Consider the following 21,432-nt stretch of genomic DNA (forward strand, 5'->3'; position numbering starts at 1 on the left):
AGGTGGTCTATAAAAGGTCCATACCTACGTTTAAAACACTGACAAACATCTAAGTTTAAAAACAGTGGCAAAAATGTAGAGAAACTGAAATTTTCATACACTGTCAAAAGCAATGTAAACTGATATAACTACTCTGAAAAATTATTTAGCAATACCAACTTAAAGCTAAAGTATACATACCCTGTAACTAGCAATTCTACTTTAGGGCATTTACTCAAAAGAAAAATATACTGAAGTGTACTACAGAGATGTGGAAGAATGTTCAGAGAAGCGTTATTCATAAAAACTCAAAACTAAAATGACCTCAAAATCTAAAACATAAATTAACTGTGGTAAATCCACGGGCTTAACTACTATATAGCCACAAAAATAATAACTGCTATATGTAAAAACATGGATTGATTTCCTCAAAGTCATGTTGAGAGAAAGAACTTAAGATACAAAAGAGTCCACAGCACTTGATTCCACTCATACAGAGTTCAAAACTAGGCAAAACTAATCTGTGATGTTGAAAGTCAGAAAGTCACATCTGTGGGCGATGAATAACAACAAGGAGGAACATGAGCAGAGTTTCTGGGATCCTGGTAAGGTGCTCTATTTCCTCATCTGGGCAGTGATCACACCAGTGTGCTCAGTTTGTGAAAATTCATCAAACTATATCATCTGTCTACTTTGCTGTATTTATACTAAATGGTTAAATAAAACACTGATTAGAACAAACAAGTCCTTGAGGTTTTCACTCACCAATCGGATCAGTTCTTCTTTTATAAGCCTGGTGATTTCTGCCTTCGCTTTCTGCACAGCCAGCTCATTGGCACCTGGTGAGTGAGTGGAGAACACTTTTCATATTACTGGAATTACACTGGATGTTTATCCACCTCATTGAGATCCAGTAGAAACACTGTAGGTGACTTTCAGGAACACTGTACTACTTGCCAAGAAAAGTCTTTCAATACCTGGTGGAACATCTTCTACATCGTATCATGGCTGCTGATTATTATCATTACTTTTAGAGTTTCAAATGTAACCACTGAGTTTAGTGCTTAGAGGGTTAAGGTTAGTGAGGTACTACTGTTATAAGTTCTTGGTATATTGGTATGCAAAGAAAAAATGATTTGCAATTTGTCGAAACAGAAGAAAAAGGAAAAGGAAAAGACACCTTCCTAGGTTCAGTTATTTAACAAACACTTATTGGATATTTATTATATTATTTAAAGTCAGCAAATGTTTCAGAAATGTGTCATCTGAACAAAGTCTTAAAGCTGAAGGAGGAGAGATGACAGGGAAAGCATTTTACAAAGGGAATCAATCATGCGTGCAATGGTACAGATTAAGAAAGGCATGTTTAAAGACCGAAGAGTAAAAGAAGTATAGTATGGTTGAAAGAAAAAAGTGTGTGAAAGAACACAGCAAAACAGCCAAACAGATGAGGTAGGCTGGAGACACTAGTACAGTTATAAATTCAAGAAGCATCCACCATGTGTGGTATACTGTATGAGATTCATTATACAAAGTACTCATCTATGCTCCATGTGATCCTGTAGGCTACTAGAAAAACAAACTTGGAACATATTACAGCAAGATGAGTAGATTAGGAAGTAGTCTTATCAGAGGAACTTTTAAATATCATTTCTTCCAAGAATCTTTCCCTAACTTCTCCAGGTGGTGTTAAGTGTTTCTTCCCTCAGTGCTCTCAGAAGATTGTGTTCATACCATCATGAAAGCACAGTTTTGAGGTAGAATGTACAAAATATTTTTATTAGATGTGAACAGTGAAGAAGAACAAAGTAAGATGCTAAGGGCTGAGTCACAAGTAAAGAAACTAAAATGTAATAAAGGAGATACTGAACCCAAGAGGAAGAGCAGGTGTTATTATTAGCAGTGATGGCAGTTAATTGACATCATTGTAGCAGAGGTGCTCATGGGACACACCAAGTTAGAAACGTCAGTAAGACCAATGGAAACAAGGTGCAGAAGTAGAGGAAATGGAGATTAGAGCTCCATCAAGAATAGGTGTGGAAGGATTTGAAGGCAGGGGATAATGCCAGGAGGTAGGCAAGTCTAGAGCGGGAACTCGGCGCACACCTATAAAAGGAAACGCGCTGGACCAAAGAAGTAGACCAGAGATCAAGTAGGAGTGAGAGAATGTCAAAGAAAAAAGAACTGGGGTTGTAATGTAGAGAACTATGGTTTTATTATTTTTATAAGAAAAATCAAATATGGAAAACGATTCACAAGAAATGGGAAAATTCTCCCCCTTATTAGATATGATTAACTTTTTCAAACCCAAGGAGGACAGAGAAGGAGAAAGGGAGGAGCTGGGGGGAGAGGAGGAGGAAAACAGAGGATGAGGAGAAGGAGGAGGGAGAAGAAACAGTTTAACAACAGGAAGAAAAGAGACATGCTTATGGCTATGAAGTTACAGCAACATATCTAATCTAATCTAAGCCCCATACCTCCACCAGCCATTGACCACAACATTTTAAAGCTGTGGGTGCTGGAAGGGAAGACAGGTGGATGCATGTGAAGCCAAGGGTAGAATCAAGAGCTGAGTCAGAATGAAAAGTATAAAAAAAACCAAAACTGAGAAGGAAAATAGTCTACTTGGCATGAGTTGGTGTGTAGCTTGACGCTCTGTGCTGTTTTAAAAAGAAGGAAAACGATACTCTCACCCAGCTCAAAGCAGAAGAGCGATTTTCCTGTGTTAGTTAGAACCTGACCATTTGGACTGGTTTAAATTTTCGACTTATACAGCTTCTTTAGGTAATGGGTTACATATGTTTATAAGCTGTCAAAAAAAGAGGCATTTCCTTTCATTGGTCCCAAAACAACTCTGGCTGCTTTTAAGGGATTCTCCACCAGTAAAAAGAGAGGGTCACAAAACAGGCTATAAATTATACAGGCAGGCTAGGCATGTAGGTCCTTCCTGTTCTCCTTCCCACTGCCTGGTGGGAGGCCTGGAGCTGCTGAGCCACACTGAGCCTCTAAGGAGCCAGGCAGTGGGGTCCCTCCAATTACAGAACTAGAAACAGATGACACTAGGCTCCTTGCAACACCTGTTTTCATCCCATTAGCGTTCAGTCGATTTGGTTGGAGTTTCAAAAACTAAAAGATCATTTAAACCTAATCATCTATGAAAATTCTCAAAACTTTAGATCATTTTAATTACCAATCTCCAGCCCTTATTTAGCATCTTTATGTCTCTAGAATTCTCAAGATTCACTCTTAATAACGTTATCCTGTTATTGAGAGGGAAATACCTGCTTAGATTTTAAAAATTAGATGTTACTTTCTAAGTACAAGTTCACAGTGGAAAGCACCCAGAACCATTGTACGTAGACAGAAAAGCTGGCAGAGGCCAAGGGCTTCTCATTTCACTTCATTTGGTAGTACAGTAGATGTGTTCTGGTAAAGTTATATACAAATTAAACCTGGCATACATTAATTATACTACATTAAATAAGCACAATTACCTTTAAATTAATAAATTACAGAGGAATCTTTTTCAAAGCAAAAAACAATCTCTCTGATTTACCTCTTTAAAACAATGTAACTTAAAATACTGATTTTGAAATCTTAGAGATACTTAAAATATTGTATGTTATTACAAAAAAATAAAATACTGGTTTTGCTTAAATGACACCTATCATATTCAAGCTGAATAAAAAAGGATGACTCCATGTTTACCAAGGTTTTATCATCAGATTTCACTGAATGACATCTTGTATGGCCTAATAATACAATAGTGAGAGAGAGCTGTCTAGTTCCAAGCACAGAAAAGATGTCAATGTAATTTCTTCTCCTTGAACATCAAGACGCCAGCAATCCCCATTTTACCTTGCAATAAGGGACAGTGTCACATGATTCAAAACCACACTGAGTCACTGGCAGGGCAAAAGTCCTTCAGGATATATAAAAGGGTACTGTTTAAAAACCTGACCTGAAATATCAATACACATGATCCAGTTTCTCAAAGTCACAATCACAAACCAAAAAATGCAATTTGTCTAGTTCTGGACCCACTTTCTTTGTACATCAGTTGAAATATGTATGGCTCTTCTGTATAGTAACGGTAGATTATCAATAACATGGAAAACATACAGGCTGTATCTGAGTTTTATACCTTTACTGCAATTCATCATTATTAATTTTAAAAGGTATTGTGTGTATGTATGATTCAGTGGACTAGGCCGGTGTTTGAGATCGTAGAGGGCGTGGGGGTAGCGTCATTGTAGCCATCTAAGCAGGAGGTAGGCAGACTCTAGATTTATATGACACGTGGTATTAAGCTACTTCACAGCTCCCACACCAGTATTCAATAAACATTTAGTTCATGAAATAAGTGAAATGAAGCTGTGGCTGGTCTATTCTTAAAAATCTTATAAAGATGTTAAAATTAAATATAAAAGAAAGGAGATAAGTTGTCCTACTATGTTATAGATAATACATTAGGAAAAAAATCAAAATAGAAACTGTCTTTTGAATTCATTTATGAATGTATGAAATAAGGTTAAAAAGCACACCTGATCACTCTTAGATAACACATTAGTTATAGCCTTTGAGCTGTGGTATTAATTGTCTTGTTTTTCTAAAAATGGCATGTATGAATTTATAGGCATAAAATTAGAGGCAATATCTGCTTGGGTAAACAAGCATTAAGGGGATTAATATAGTTGATTTACTTTCTAACCTTAACTTTGGCCAGAATGTTCTACTTACTGGACTTAATGGACTAGTCTCCAAAATATATGTGTTCTTTTAGTCATTTTCCAAATTTGACCAAATTGTCAAAAATGAGAGTCCCCAACAAAGATCACTCACCTCTATATATACTAAACTTCTAAATAAAGACCACAAATGATAGGTGAAGCTTTTTAACAGGTGTTCCTTATTTTCAGTCCTCTCTAGAACTGATCTCATATTCTCTCTGGGTCTATTACATCTATTATCAACTTTGATCAAACTCAAGATGGAAACTGAACCAACAGTACATACTTTCAATTGCCAAGTAAATTTTCCGCTCTCCTTCCTTGGGCTCTTTGCCAGGTGGGAAGTATGTTCCTCTGATTGTAATTGCAGCCTCAGAATATTCACTGATTCTCTGCAGAGCTTCCTTAGAGGTAACTTTCCACCTAGCAGTCTAGGAAAGAAAAGAGTTGGGGGAGAAGAAATCTCTTTACAACAGGATAAAAAAACCTGAGGTCCTAAAAGAATAGGTTAGCTAAATCATGTTATTATCAATATTAAAATTTTAATCAACACCTTCATCATAAATTCATTTAGATTCTAATGTACCTAGAATGTAATCATAAAAATGAAATTTCCAGTGTTGTCTCCCCATCCAGATAAAAAGTAAAGCAGCCATTAAAATGTTCATGGTTTTTTCTTTTTATTTATCTATTTACTTGACTGTGTCAGGTCTTAGCTGCAGCCTGAGGGCTTACGTACCCCAGAGAATGTGGAATCTTAGTTCCCTGACCAGGGATCAAACCCCTATTTCCTGCATTGGAAGGCAGACTGCTAACCACTAGACCATCAGGGAAGCCCCTTTATAGGTTTTAAATAAGGTATTTTCACTCCTAAAAATAGGGTTTCTACTCAATTAAAAAGTTTAAATCTGCTACTTGCCTGTGGGAAGTCATTGATCTCTAATTCTTCCTCATATCTCTTAAAAGATTCATTCTGTCCACCATCCTGTCTCTCCTCTTCTTGTTTCTCCAAAGGCACATAGTTGAGCTTGGCATTTATCTTTTCAGCAAGCTGCTCTGCAATGGTTTTTGCAGATACAGTGGGAGCCAGGATGGTGCCACCTCTGAGAATGGCATTGGTGGCCTGTTGCATTACATCCTGCAGTTAAAGAAGACCTACAGTCAAATCTCAAATGAGGGCAGAGACAAGACCAAAGATCCCACCACAAACTCTTCTCTGGAAAGCACTAACTAAAAGCATCTTTCTTATGTAGAGTCTGACCCACAGGGCAATTTAACAGCATATATTTATAACAGAGAGTTTAATATATCTGCCTTACTTGATACCCAACTCTATATTAAAAAATTCTACTGAGCCATAGATCATTAGGTAACTCTTGATATAAATTATAGTATAATACTTCTAAAATCATTTACATACCTTGTGGCTATTATGGGTTTCCTCTGAATCAGTATGTTTCCCTACTACTACCACTGAACTCCTCTTCCCCTCATGGACAAACCCAACATTCTATAAATTATAGTAAATGTCTTTACACAACATACTCTTTTTTTACATTTGAAATTAATTTTACTATGTACCTAATACAGAGATAATTCTGTGGGAAACACATGACTCACATCTCAAGCTCTTCCAACAACAGTGAAAAGTTACAGCCATATGATTTCACAGGAGTTACTAGTAACAATAATACAAGAGAATATTAGGTGAGGTGCTGCATCTGCTTTCACAAGAGGCACAGGCTTGAGTAAATACTTCATAGTAGTTCACTGGTTAAAAAGGATTCAAAGACCCAAGGCTCCGAGCCTTGACTGTGGCTGCCTCATCACGTCAGTCCACTGGCCTCTAGCTTGGTCATTCCACTCAGCACTGCAGACCTGAACCTGTATACAACTACTGGACACAGGGCCACGCAGGTCCTCAACCACTCAAAATCTTAAAAACACTGTCAACATTAACAAACTGTTCTTTGGGAATGCTATGAAAATTTAACCTTGATTAAAAATTCAGTTAAAATGCTGGAGAGAGTTAAACAAAATGTGGGAGAAGGGAACCCTCCTACATTGTTGGTGTGCATGTAAACTGGTACAGCCACTATGAAGAATAGTAGGAGGTTCCTTAAAAAACTAAAAACATAGCTACCATAACCCTACAATCCAACTCCTAGGCGTATTTCCAGAGAAAAACATGATCAGAAAAGATATATGCAGCCCAATATTCACTGCAGCACATTTTACAATAGCCAAGACATGGAAGTAACCTAACCATCAAGAGAGGAATGGATAAAGAAGCTGTGGTACATATGTACAATGGAATATTACTCAGCCATTAAAAAGAATGAAATAATGCAATCTGCAGGAACATGGATGGACCTAGAGTATCATGTTGAGTGAAGTCAGTCAAACAGAGGAGAAATACCCTATGATATCCCTTAATGTAGAATCTAGAAAGAAAAGATACAAATGAATGAACTTATACAACAGAAACAGACTCACAGACTTCTGAGGATGAACTTATAGCTGCAGGGGGGAAGAGGAGGAGGGATAGTTAGGGAGTTTGGGATGGACATGTACACACTGCTGTATTTAAAATGGATAGCCAACAAGGACATACTGTAAAGCACATGGAATTCAGCTCAATGTTATGTGGCAGCCTGGATGGAAGGGAAATTTGGGGGAGAATGGATACATGTATATATATGGCTGAATCTCTTTGCTGTTCACCTGAAAGTATCATAACATTGTTTGTTAACTGGCTATATCCCAATAGAAAATAAAAAGTTTAAAAAAAAGAAAAGAATACATATAAATGTGTGTGTCTGTGTGCGCGTGTGTGCATGTGTGTGTAACTGAATCACTTGGTTGTACAAAAGAAACTAACATAACATTGTAAATCAACTACAAAAAAAAATGAAGTTAATCAAAAAACTCCCAAGAGAAAGATGGCAAGTAAAATATTTAACAGTTTCCCATTGTCTAAACTCATGTTAGTTTGAGTTATATAACTGGGTGTTTGTACTTCCACAACATTGTTTGTTTGCTCAATAACCCACCAGTAAACACAGAGTAAGAGAGAAAATGAGTTCTTTCTTTAGGATTTTGGTAAGGTCACTCAGAATACTATTTTATAAAATTATCTATGGTTAACAGGCCTTCCAGAATAGGCATTAAGACCTCAGTTAACCATGCTAGAGAAATCAACCGAGGTCAATAATTAAATGCTTATTACCTCAAAATCTAAAACAACTTCTTGTTCACTTGTGCTGATATAATCTAAAAAGCATTTAAATCAAATAACTTACAAAAAGTACTAAGACTCGGAACGAATTACTTAATACCTGAGACTCAATGCCCAAATTCTTCTGAGCATTGATTCTAAGAGCCAATCTCTTTGCAATTTCCAGTTTCTCAGCATTTCCTGCAGTGGGAGCAGGAACACTAGATGTTCCAGGAGCTGCCATATCCTTCACTCTCTTCTTTGAATTAAACATGCTTTCAATTTGCTCATCAATCTAAACAATAAAAAAAAAGATTAGTAAAAATCTAATTAAAAATACCAATTTAGAGAGGGTGAGAGGGAGGGGAGGGGTAAGAAGAAGGGGACAGGTGGGGGAAGGGGAAGGAGGAAGGAAGGAAAGTAACAGAGATACAGTGCTGCAAGAACCACTTCAGCAGACTCCTGAGTAGTACAAAAAATACATCCCAATTCAGTAAATGAAGAACACGGGCTGTCAAGACAGAGCAGCCAATTGGATGCAGCCAAGTTGCTCTGGGGCCCAGGCCTTGAGGCCAAATTATGTACACTGCAATCAAAGAGGCTGGAAGAAGGGCAATAACTCAAGATCAGTGGACAACTAAAAATACAGCCAATGGTTACCAAGGGAAATGATACAACAAATTCTCAAGGCAGGGCTCCTAAAATTCTTTCCAACTCCAAAAAGCAACTGGGTTTACCATAAAAAACTGGCTAAGACAATCAGGGAGAAAAAACTTTATTGTTTTATTTCTTTGAACCCAGGAAGGAAAGACATGAAGGTGGGTTTCCCCATGAAATCAAGAGCAATGCTGACAATCCTGGCTCTCCAGGAGTCACATGAGTCCTACTGCCACCATGTAATCCTCAGGTTAGCCACTTGTATCTCATAAGCTATTAGCATTTCCTTTTAAAAATGTCTTTTGCCCCAAAATGAGTACTAACTCTACCAAGTAAAGAATGCAAATCCCTTCATATGCAGGAATTAGGCTAATATTTCAAATCCCAAATGAGAAGAAAAACTTTTTCAGGGTTTAAAATTAACTTGGTTAATTTAGAAAGAACTTTTACTGAAATGGAAACAGACAACTCACCTTCTTTTTAAAGCATTTGTTATCTAATAAGGTCTTTGAGCTATCAACTACTTTCAAACTAATGTTTAATTTAGTTAACACTTTAAACAGCATACATGACATTAAAATCCAAAACAAATGCACAAAATTAGGAATGGGGAATGCACACAGTGTTAGGTAACAGGGATAACTTTACTTTTGACTTTATTTATTTTAGTATTGCTCTGATCTTTTAATTAATTTTTAATTTAATAAATTATTCTAATCTATTGAGTGCCCAGATAGTTCAGTTGGAAGAACATCAGACTTTTAACCTGACAGTTCAAGGTTCCAGGGTTCAAGTCCCTGTTCAGGTAGAAGCTTATTCAGGCTTCCCCGGTGGCTCAGATGGTAAAGAATCTGCCTGCAATGTGGGAGACCTGGGATCAATCCCTGGGCTGGGAAGATCTGGAGGAGGTCATGGCAACCTGTTTCAGTATTCTTGCCTGGATGGAGAATCCCCATGGACAGAGGAGCCTGGCAGGCTACAGTCCATGGGGTCTCAAAGGGTGGGACATGACTGAGTGATTAAGCACAAAGCATTTTACTATTGCTCTAATTTTTTAATGAAAATTATAATAAGATTTTAACAAAAGGGGGAAAATTAATATGTTTTATTATGAGATTTTTAAAAAATGTTTAAATAACAAAAAAATTGAAGTGGTTTTAAAAACAAAGCCAGAAATTCTTCAATACTCTTCCCTTCATGAGGTGGAGCCTCTCCTTTAATGTAAGCTGAACTTAATGACTTGCTTCTAATAGACAAAATAAAGTGGAAAAGCCAGTATATAACTTCAGAGATTAGTCATAACAGGTACTAAGGATTCTTCTTTGCTCTCTCTTGGATCACTCAATCTGGGGAGCCAGCTGCCATGTTGTAAGAACACAAATGCAGAGTAAAGAACAGAGGCATCCCACCAACTGAATTCAGTGAGCCATTCTGAAAGAAGATGGGCCTGCATCAGTGAAGCCTTCTGATAACTGCAGCCTGGGACAACAGCTTGACTGCAACCTCATGAGACCCAAAGTAAGACCTTAAGTAAGTCACCTAGCTACACTGTTCCTGATTTCCTAACCCTCAGGAAGAGTAGGTAATAAATGTTTATTGTAACCCACTAAGCTTTGGACTGATCTATTATATCATAACAGAGACCTAAATACATTGACTTAACTGAATTTTAAGCCAATATGGTATACTAGTTAAAAAAAGGCCTAGAATTAATAGGAGACATTGGTTCCTGACTGTGCTTAACAGCCAGTATGGTCATTTCCTGAAAGATTAAATTCCTGAATTCTTAAATTGTGCTCTGAGCCAAGGTTTAATGCAGTATATTAAAAAAAAAATTATATGATCAAATATCAAATATGTTGGAAGAATTCAGAATTAAAATAAATTATTTTATTAATGTCTTTTCATACCCATTGACAGGATACCATTAATAGTGGAATATACCAGCAGATTTTCCAAAAGTATTTTATAATGAAAACATCTCAAGCTCAAGCTCCTGGGATTAGGGTTCCACAGCATACTCCAAGAAACCCTTAACTTGCTGAGTCCTTAGGGTCTCTTTTCACTAGGTTACAAACAATGCTGTAAGCTAAGAAAATGGGCTTTAAACAGCTATGCAACTCTAAAAAGGTTATTATTTGTTTCTAAGCTTCAGTCTCCTCAGTTATAAAAAGGGAATGCTTTGAGTATCCACTTCTCTGGCTATTGTGAGGAAGTCTATGAAATAATCCCTGTAAAGCACCTGGCACGGGACATGGAACTTAGTACCATGCCATAAATGTTCTCTATCAAACCCTGCGACGGGAAGATCCCCTGGTGAAGGAAATGGCAACCCACTTCAGTATTCTTGTCTGGGAAATCCCATGGAGAGAGGAGCCTGGTGTGCTACAGTCCATGGGGTCACAAAAGAGTAGGACACAACTTAGCAACTAAATAACAACAACAATTATTAATAAGGATGTTCTATAATAATCAAACTGTGAAGTATTTACAAACAATGATGTAAAAGATACCAATGATGTTAAAGATACAGGGAGCCAGGCACTCTTAAACACCGTTAGTGTGAGTGCAAGCTGGTACTGACCTTGCAGGAGAACAATCTAACAATGTTTTAAGACCAAATTTGGATATATCCTTGGACTGAGCAATTCCATTTATACATTTAAACAGTCTTCCCTAAGACTTAATCTGATGAATGTGCAAGGTTAAGTGTTCAAGGATGTGCAATTAAGTACAGTATACTCCAAATAATAACAATATATATTCCAAGTATTTGTTTCCAAATATTCAAAAATAGGGATTTAATTGCTTATACTGTAGAACATTCATATAATGAAACATGTAGCCAAAAAAACAGCATGAGAGTGAATTTCCTAAAAGGGAAGATTTCAATATAGGACTATTGTTGTAAAGAAAATTATAAAGCAGTATGACCTCATTTTTATGAAAATACAAAAATACTGGCATATGTGAATACATTTGTACACACACAAAAAAATACTGAGAAGCACACCCATCAAAAAGTTTCCAGTAATTTGCTACCTAAACAAACCTAAGGTAAGACTTCCAGTACAAGACAAACAATTGCTTCAACTCGTAAGAATAAGGCTTTAGGACAACAATACTTACATCAACCGCAGCATCCTCATCATCTGAATCTTGCAGACCAAGAGCAGCTTTTTGTAACTTCTTTCTCTCATTAGCCAAAGCTTGTTCTGTTTCATCAAACTTGAATCCCTTACCAGAGAACCCACTACTCTTTTTAATTATTTTCCCTTCCTTTCAAGGAAAAACAAGAAAGTTAATTTCATAATAAAAACTTTAATGTTCAGAAATTTATGACAATTAAACAGTTTTCAAGGTGGGGTATGACAATGTAACAAAAACATTTTATTTACATGTGAGAAAAAAACAAGAGCTCTGTATGTACACTACAAAAATACTAAGCTGAAGAGAGGATTTTTGTTCTCACTCCTTTCCTTTTCTATCCAAAGAGAGAAATGAAAATAATTCTATCAAGATTTACTGGTATTAATACTCAAGGTTTAGAATACAGTGAATTGTATAAAAATAAGAAAAGTTATGTAAAAAAAAACTCACAGCTTTCTGTTGATCTTTGAAATCACTCCAGAGTTTCTCTAGATCAGGTGGCACTGCAGTCCCTGACAGTTCAAGGGCTTTAATTATGTCTCCAGCATACCGAGCCTGATCTTCTGTGATAAAAGTGTATGCGTAGCCCTGGTAAACAATGAAAAGGTGGTGCTATAAAACACTAACAAGATGACTCCTCCTTAGAAAACAAATAGATGAAATCTGAGGCACCCAATATACCCTCTAAGACAACTCCACTACTCCACTAAAAAGAATTTTAAAGATCACAATAGAGACTTACTAAATTCCTTAATGTCTAAGTTTAATATTTATTGTAAAAATAAGTTAGAAAATTTCTAACTCCTTTATGCATAAAGAGAAATTACATAAGTTGATGACTTTTACATAAATGTACAATGCACTGTAAGTATTAATTTTAACACATCTTATTTTTCCCTTTTTGCTTGCATTCCTTTCTTCTACTACCTACTGTACCCCTCTACCCCAGCTAACCTGTTATTAACTTCCTAGAATATAGCATCCCATATTCTTTAAAGACCAACTAAAAAATATAAAAATATACACACATGTATATCTGATACGTTTTCAAATAAAAAATGAAGTCAACTACATCACTTCCCTGCAATTCTCTAATGCCTAAGGATTCACATGTCCCCAACAGTTTTTTGGTTCAGCTAAGAGAAAAGACTAGAGTTGTAAGCAGAGGAAAAGCAAACTACAATAGACTGCCATCTTCATTAAATGTTCTATCCTACCAGTGAACTGTTATAAATTTTAAAACTAGCCTTAATATTTTATTTCAGGAGTACCTAGTTACCCTTCTCCAGAGGATCTTCTCAACCCAGGGATCAACCCCAAGGGAAAGGCTACCCACTCCAGTATTCCGGCCTGGAGAATTCCATAGACTGTATAGTCCATGGGGTCGCAAAGAGTCAGACACGACTGAGCAACTTTCGCTTCACTTCACTTCACCTAGTCACCAGATTTGATCCCTGGCCTACTTTTATACAGCCCATGAGTTAAAGTGGTATCACATTTTTTAGGATTGTATACACAAATACACATAGGATGTGACAGAGACTGTATGTGACCCAAAAAGGTTACAATTTTAACTACACAAAAAATCTCCCAAATCCACAGAATAACTCAGGTTAAAAGAATAAATGCCATTACTACTTATGACCTGTGTAAATCTGGCAAATAACGTCTGTGTGCCTCAACTTTTTTCATCTGTTTAAAGCAGTAATATTTTTGACCTTAAAGGGAATTTGTGAGAATAAAACAAGATATACTTAGAGCAGTTAAAACAGTGGTGGGCATTTAATAAATACTCCATAAATATAACCTAACCTATTAATAATATTATTGCTTTCGTATGTGGAAATGCCCATGGTTATAATACCAAATATATCACCATCAGTGCTTCCAACAAAGGAATATTCTGCTGCTTTCAAAAACAATGAGTTAAAACTATATACTCAACAGAATACAGGTGTCAAAAAAAGAAATAATATACCTTTGTATGGGGCTAAGGACAGGGGTGATAGGTGTGGGCTGAGTATATTTTATGATCCCATATTCTTAAAAAAGTAATGAACGCTCTTGAACTATATATGTGTAATGTACATACAGAAATTTTTAGGTGGGGAAAATACCTTTCTGGGGACACAAATGGTTAACACTATCTGCCTATACAGAACAGGCAGGTATCTGATAATGTTAACAGCACTTAAGACGTGTGTATGTATATAAATGACATCAACTAATCCCCCATACTCTGAAGATTCCCTGTAACTCCTATTATCTACACTTTAAAGTCCTAAAGAAACACGTATATTTTAACATAATGGAAATCAACTTTAAAAGCAATTCTTTTTACTTTGTTGCCTGCTCTTCCAGTCCGTCCTGCTCTGTGCACATAATCCTCATAATGGTTGGGGCAGCTATAGTTTACAACAAGAATCAGATGCTTCACATCGAGGCCTCGGGCAGCAACAGATGTGGCCACAAGAAGTTTGCAGGTCCCATTCTTAAAATCATTTATGATGCTATCTCTGTCATATTGATCAATGCCTGCAAATGAATTAAACAGCTGTAAAACCACATATTCAAATTAAATTTTCCATTTTCTCTGACATTCAGAGAAAGAAGCTAAACACAGGGTAAAGAACATATCCAACTTATACCGACCATATGTCAACCACTGCCACATAGAAAATAAAAATTTGCAGGGTGCTGAGAGAGTTGGGGGAGTATGGATAGTTTGGGATTAAAATATACACATTACTATATGTAAAATAGATAACCAACAAGGATCTACAGTACAGCACAGAGAACTATACTCAATATTCCGTAATAACATATAATGGAAAAGAATCTAAAAAGGAATAGGTATAATATATAACTGAATCATTTTGCTGTACACGTGAAACACAACATTGTAAAACAACTGTATTTCAATAAAAATTTTAAAAGACTAAGAAAATTCAACAGCAAGACCAAATCTTCCCTTCTTTTCTTCCCTTTCTTGTACATAAAGCTAACAACTGCAGAACCCAATCTTAGAATCCCTAACCTACAACTGTTATGAGGGCAAAGGGACAAAAAAAGGCAGGTACATCCAGCCTATAATGACAGGATTCAGATCTTTTGACTTCTCCTACAGGTTATTTAGTTTTGCTACTAACAGTTTTGTTCAAAGACAAGGAGCAGCATCACATGAGAACTTGTTAGAAATGCAGAGTCTCAGATTCTACTGCAGATTCCACTGCCCAACTATCTGACAGCTAAACTATACACTTAATCAAGTTCTGCATCTTAACCAGATAGTTAGGTGATTATCATTTACAGTGCACTGCTTAAAAAGAACCCGACTGGAATGCTCTTAAAATTTGTTACTCAAAGAGCCTCAGGATGAGTGACAAAGCAGAACATAAAATATCAAAATGTTCTATAATAAAATGTCCAGGCCACGAATATATCTTATGATGGGATACCTGGGAATCTCTAGTAATCAGAGAAGGGAATGCAATAAATTCTCAAAACTTGAAATTCATTTTTGCAACAAGAAATATTGGAACATTTCATATAAAACCTATGTTTAACATATATCAAACATTTAGCATCTAAATATTATCAGTATTAATTTATATTACCTAAAATTTTGAATGTACTCTTCAAAGACTGAATGATACAAAGTATTTGGATCTTATGTCAAAAAAACTAGCAGCTCAATACTACCTCTAAAATCTCACAAGAAAAATTAATGGAATGAATAATAACATAAAGTTTATAATTTAAAAATACCAAAACTTCTCCTTTAGATTAAGGTATCTCCTATGTGGAACAGAGTTAGTAGTTACTAGCAGCAACCATTAACCATCTTCCTTTTTAACATATCCCCAATTTTGTTATTCACCCAACTAACAATCACGTATGTGAAAGTGAAAGTGAGAAGTCGCTCAGTCATGTCCAACTTTTTGCGACCCCATAGACTATACAATTCATGAAATTCTTGAGGCCAGAACACTTGAATGGGTAGACTTTCGCTTCTCCAGGGGATCTTCCCAACCCAGGGACTGAATGCAGGTCTCCCACATTGCAGGCGGATTCTTTACCAGCTGAGCCACAAGGGAAGCCCAAGAATAATGGAGTGGGTAACTTATCCCTTCTCCAGTATATCTTCTCAACCCAGGAATCGAACCAGGGTCTCCTGCATTGCAGGCGGATTCTTTACCAATAGAGCTAATATCAAACCAAAGATGAGCCTAATTCAGTCTCAGGAAGTGATAATGTTTAGTGTAAACGAGCCCTTCTCAAACTTCCTGTGCTCGGGTTGCCTGTGCACTCTTAAGGGAAGTAACTTGGTGGGCTATTATGGAAATACTTCTGACTTCATGAAGACCCTGAAAATCTCAGAGACCTCAGGGATGGGAGGACAATATTTTCAGAGCCATTTGTCATTCCCATGCCTATGAATGACTTTCCTGGTGGCTCAGATGGTAAAACGTTTGCCGACAATGCAGGAGACCCAGCTTCAATCCCTGGGCCGGGAAATCTCCTGGAGAAGAAAATGGCAACCCACTCCAGTATTCTTGCCTGGAAAATCCCATGGACAGAGGAGCCTGGTAAGTTACAGTCCATGGGGTAGCAGAGTCAGACATAAGCAACTTGACTTCACTTCTTCACATGCCTATGAATGAATTAGGCATAAGCCAGGGAAGTAATTCTGGCTGAAGAGACAGAACTACAGGAAGGGGATTATAGGCAAAAAGTTTTCTTACTTCTATAAAAAATACACATTTCCACCAAGACAGGGGGAAATCTTACTAGATTAACCATCCTGCGGCAACAACTATGAGTTCTAAATATAAACTATCTGAAGGGACCAGAGAGTGACTAAAAGCAAGCAGAAGCTGGAAGGGAGTTTACATCTGAAAGAATGCAATGGCATTGGTTAAGTTTATAGGATTTTACTTATTTTAAACTTTCTGTTTGGGAGCATGCCCTGACTAGCCCAGGTAGTGAAGTCATGGTCTTACTGACAACAAGCAACAGAAGAAAGAAGTTAGGATAAACTCAGGACCACAAAAGAGGGGATAAATCCCAGGAAGAACAACAGAGCAGGCACATCCAACTGTGCATAAAAACACTGCCCAACTATCTGACACCTAAACTATACACACATGAAGCAGAAGTCAACCAGCCCAGCTCTGGCTAAAAGAAGTTAATCACCGCTGAAACCTCTTTTAGATTTCAGAGGTTACCCATTACAAGAAAGTTTTAAGTATGGGTCTAGATAAAAATTAAAAAAAAAAAGATCACGGCATCTGGTCCCATCACTTCATGGGAAATAGATGGGGAAACAGTGGAAACAGTGTAGACTTTACTTTGGGGGGCTCCAAAATCACTGCAGATGGTGACTGCAGCCATGAAATTAAAAGATGCTTACTCCTTGGAAGGAAAGTTATGACCAACCTAGATAGCATATTCAAAAGCAGAGACATTACTTCGCCAGCAAAGGTCCGTCTAGTCAAGGCTATGGTTTTTCCAGTGGTCATGTATGAGGTGGACTGTGAAGAAAGCTGAGTGCCAAAGAATTGATGCTTTTGAACTGTGGTGTTGGAGAAGACTCTTGAGAGTCCCTTGGACTGCAAGGAGATCCCACCAGTCCATCCTAAAGGAGATCAGTCCTAGGTGTTCTTTGGAAGGACTGATGCTAAAGCTGAAACTCCAATACTTTGGCCACCTCATGCGAAGAGATGACTCATTGGAAAAGACCCTGATGCTGGGAGGGATTGGGGGCAGGAGAAGGGAACAACAGAGGATGGGATGGCTGGATGGCATCACCAACTCGATGGACATGAGTCTGAGTGAACTCTGGGAACTGACTGATGGACAGGCAGGCCTGGCGTGCTGTGATTCATGGGGTCGCAGAGTCAGACACAACTGAGTGACTGAACTGAAGAAGCAGATAAAAAGATGCTTAAACTCACTGGTCATTAGAGGAATGCAAATCAAATGACATACCAGTTCACATCTACTAGCATAGCTACTATCAAAAAAACTGAAACTAACAAGTGCTAGTCAGTGGATAAACTGAGTCCCTAATGTACTGTTAATGAGAATGCAAAATGGTGCAGCTCCTGTAAAACAGTTTAGTGGTTCCTCACAAAGTTAAACGTACACTTATGTGACCTGTCATTTCACTCCCAGATACACACCCAAAATAAATGAAAACAGGAATTCAAGCAGATACTTGTATTTCACTGTTCAAAGTAGTATTATTCACAAAGCCAAAGGTACAAACAACCTAAATGTCCATCAATAGATGAAGCAAATATCATATATATATACTGGAATATTTAATATTATATTTCTTCCCTTAAAAGAGAAAGAAAATTCTGATCCATGCTATAACGTGGGTATAGCTTAAAGACTCATATTATGCTAAGTGAAATACACCAAGCACAGAAAGATAAATATCACTTAAGTGAAGTACACAGAATAGGCAAATTTATAAATATAAAAAGTAGAATACAGGTAACTAGGAGTTGGGAGGGTGGGAGGCATGGGGAATTGAGTGTTGCTTAATAGATACAGAGTGTCTGCTTGAAATGATGAAAAATTTCTGGAAATAGATAATGGAAATGGTTTCACCACACTGTAAATCTACTTAATGCCAATGAGTTATACACTTGAAAGTGGATAAAATGGCAAATTTTATGTAATGTATATTTAGGCCAATTAAAAAGAAAAGGAAAACAAAATGAGTCATTTTCAAACATTAAAAGTTAACCAAATACATATCCTCAGTCCTTTTAACTGCATTCCACAGGAGGCCTAGTATGGGAGCCTGTAGGCATGTCCCATCCCACATGCTCCTCTGCATACTGAATGACATTTTCCCATGAAGACATGGAGTCTATGCCTCCGTCTCCTTGAATGTGGGCCAGTCTAGTGACTATTTTGACCTATAGAACATGGTGGAAATAAAAGTTCTACCACTTCCCGGTATCCTCCTGAACTATCTTGGCAGCTTCTGATTCTTACCCTCTGGCCAAGCAGCCTCACACAGAGACTCACAAGTGGAAGTCAGGACTCCTTGCCAATAGGAGTGAGATGTTTGTCAAAAGACAGTACAACCTGTCAGCTGCCTAAACACAGCAAATTGGAAATGGAACCCCAACTGAGCCATCCCAGTAGACAGAGCATGGAAGACAGACTAGATATGTGTGCTAAGCCCTACACAAATTGCAGATTCATAAGCAAAGTAAATGACTGTTGCCACTCAATTCGGGGATGGTGTGTCACAAAGTCATACTACAGAACACCTGGTAAGTGGGTTTAACTCAACTATCTCTGCTCCATGCGTTTAGTGTTCTAAGTCCCACATATATGTATCAATGGCGATATTACACAGAAATTAAGTAAAGCGCCAATGGTAATCATAAAAGCCTCTAGGCAGCATGGTACAATGGAAAGAATATAACATGAATCAAAACTTTTAAGTTCAATTTATCCTTAGCTGATTACTGGTCATGGAATTTGGTCAAACCAATGTATTGTTGGCTTAGTTTCTTCATCACCGAGATGGAATAATAATGCTTACCTGCAGAGAACTGTCAGAAATGAAAACTGACACTGATATAAAATTTAGTGCTAGCCAGTTATCCACGTTAAATACAGCCCTGTGTATATGTCAATCGCAAACTCCCTAACTATCCCCAAGGGCATGGAACTCTGCTCAATGTTATGTGGCAGCCTGGATGGGAGGGGAGTTTGGGGGAGAAAAGATACATGTATATGTATAGCTGATTCCCTTCACTGTTCACATGAAACTATCACAACATTGTTTGTTAATCAGCTATACTCCAATACAAAATAAAAAGTTTAAAAAAAGAAAAAGAAAAAAAATTATTGCTAAGTTAGAGACAAAGGAAATACACAGTCCAGTGCTTGGCCAACCTAAGTCCATTACAGATATTTCAGTAAATGTTACCTCCATGAAGAGACATGCAAGGGTAAGAAGCTCTCATTAAATCTTTCAGAAGACCATCAGCATGTTCCTGCTTATCCACAAATATAATGACAGATCCTGATTCCTGATAATGACCTAGAAGTTCAAGTAGCTTCAAGAATTTCTTTTCTTCTTCAATCACAATCTGAAAACAACACATTGTATAACGTTAATAGACTGAAAATCCAACTACATTTCATGAATAAAAATACTCATTTTATTTGTGGCAAATAGATGACATCTTGCTGTATCTTTAGGAAACAGTAGGAAAATGTTGACTTTAATTGGTAAATCACTAAGACCAAAAAAATAAAAATTAACTTTCAAAGACTAAGAGGCTTACAAATGTGGACAGATGATTATCTGTTCTGACTCTTAACTTCACATCCTATTACCCAAATTAACACAGGTATGTGACATTTTATCTACCAGCCCACAACTTCTGGTGGAAAACTTTATGAACAGTTCCATGGAATAGAAAATTCAAATATATCTGGTAAAATGTTAAAAGCTGCAGTTGATGTATACTATTTGATTTTAGGAAGTATCTGCCTACAGATCAGTGATCCCTAAAGGATGACACACTGCCTAAACATTTGGGAATTGGGGGTTTCCTAAGGATTGTACCCACCACTTGTTGCTCCACATCCGAGCAAACTACACTTCTGCCTCCAACCTGCACTTCAATGGGTTTACTCAGGATTCTCCGAGCCAAGGCTTCCATAGCTCTGGGGAAAGTAGCTGAAAACATAACTGTCTGTCTGTCAGGGCGAACATTATCCACTATGCGCATGACCTGAGAAAACATCACAAATAAATATGGTGAGAGTAGTCTCCCAAACTCACAGGATGGTGGAAACAAGTACCAAGAACTTTTGAGAACATCTATTCAGTGACTTTTAAACTTGTCATCTTAGAACATTACCTTGATTTCACCTTAAAATTTGCTCCTCTCAGTGTTCCCTTCTGAAGAAATGGCAACTCTAGTCACTTAACAGCTTTATGCCATAAATCTAGGAGCCATCTGTAACTACTCTCTCTCTTGCTCATTCCAGACCCAATCCATCAACAAATTCAGTAGTCTTGACCTTCAAACTAAACAATGCACGTATTCCTCACTGCTATTACTGTTTCCCTTCCTCGACTCAACCCATTTTTATTGAGCAACCATTATGTGCCAGGCATTGTTCTAAGTGCTTGGAATAAGCAATAAAACCTTGTCTTTATGGAGCTTACAGTCTAATGATGGTGGATAAATATTATGTAACAAATGGTTGTAAGAGCTACAGGATAAAAAAAGAATAAGGAAGGTGCAAATATTGTTAAGAGGTCCAAATAATTATGTCAGTGTGTAAGAGTCCCAGAGAAAACAGGGAGTTATAGGATTCTTATGGCCTAAACAAGAAAAAAAAAAAACAGAATGAATAAAATTATTAATGATGGTTTCAAGGTAAACAGTAGTGAGTGGCTGGAAATTGGGGAGGGTAAAGGTCTTGTCAAAAAAAAAGATCTTCACGACCCAGATAATCATGATGCTATGAGCACTAACCTAGAGCCAGACATCCTGGAATGTGAAGTCAAGTGGGCCTTAGAAAGCATTGCTACGAACAAAGCTGGTGTAGGTGATGAATTCCAGTTGAGCTATTTCAAATCCTGAAAGATGATGCTGTGAAAGTGCTGCACTCAATATGCCAACAAATTTGGAAAACTCAGCAGTG

General features: G+C 37.2%; 1 protein-coding gene across 1 annotated transcript in view; it reads right to left on the minus strand.

Annotated features, from left to right (window-relative positions):
- The window catches only part of DDX46 (DEAD-box helicase 46), a 48,555-nt gene that overhangs the window by 2,261 nt on the left and 24,862 nt on the right, over positions 1-21,432 (minus strand). The window contains exons 14-22 of the mRNA XM_040240077.1: positions 20,346-20,510; positions 19,697-19,859; positions 14,075-14,268; positions 12,184-12,321; positions 11,713-11,862; positions 8,045-8,221; positions 5,629-5,847; positions 4,996-5,140; positions 745-818 (exon numbers count right to left, since the gene is read on the minus strand). Of these exons, the coding sequence (XP_040096011.1) occupies positions 745-818; positions 4,996-5,140; positions 5,629-5,847; positions 8,045-8,221; positions 11,713-11,862; positions 12,184-12,321; positions 14,075-14,268; positions 19,697-19,859; positions 20,346-20,510 (1,425 nt within the window). The remainder of the gene's footprint in view (positions 1-744; positions 819-4,995; positions 5,141-5,628; positions 5,848-8,044; positions 8,222-11,712; positions 11,863-12,183; positions 12,322-14,074; positions 14,269-19,696; positions 19,860-20,345; positions 20,511-21,432) is intronic.

Source organism: Oryx dammah, unplaced genomic scaffold (assembly GCF_014754425.2).
Source record: "Oryx dammah isolate SB20612 unplaced genomic scaffold, SCBI_Odam_1.1 HiC_scaffold_5, whole genome shotgun sequence".
Classification (NCBI taxonomy): domain Eukaryota; kingdom Metazoa; phylum Chordata; class Mammalia; order Artiodactyla; family Bovidae; genus Oryx; species Oryx dammah.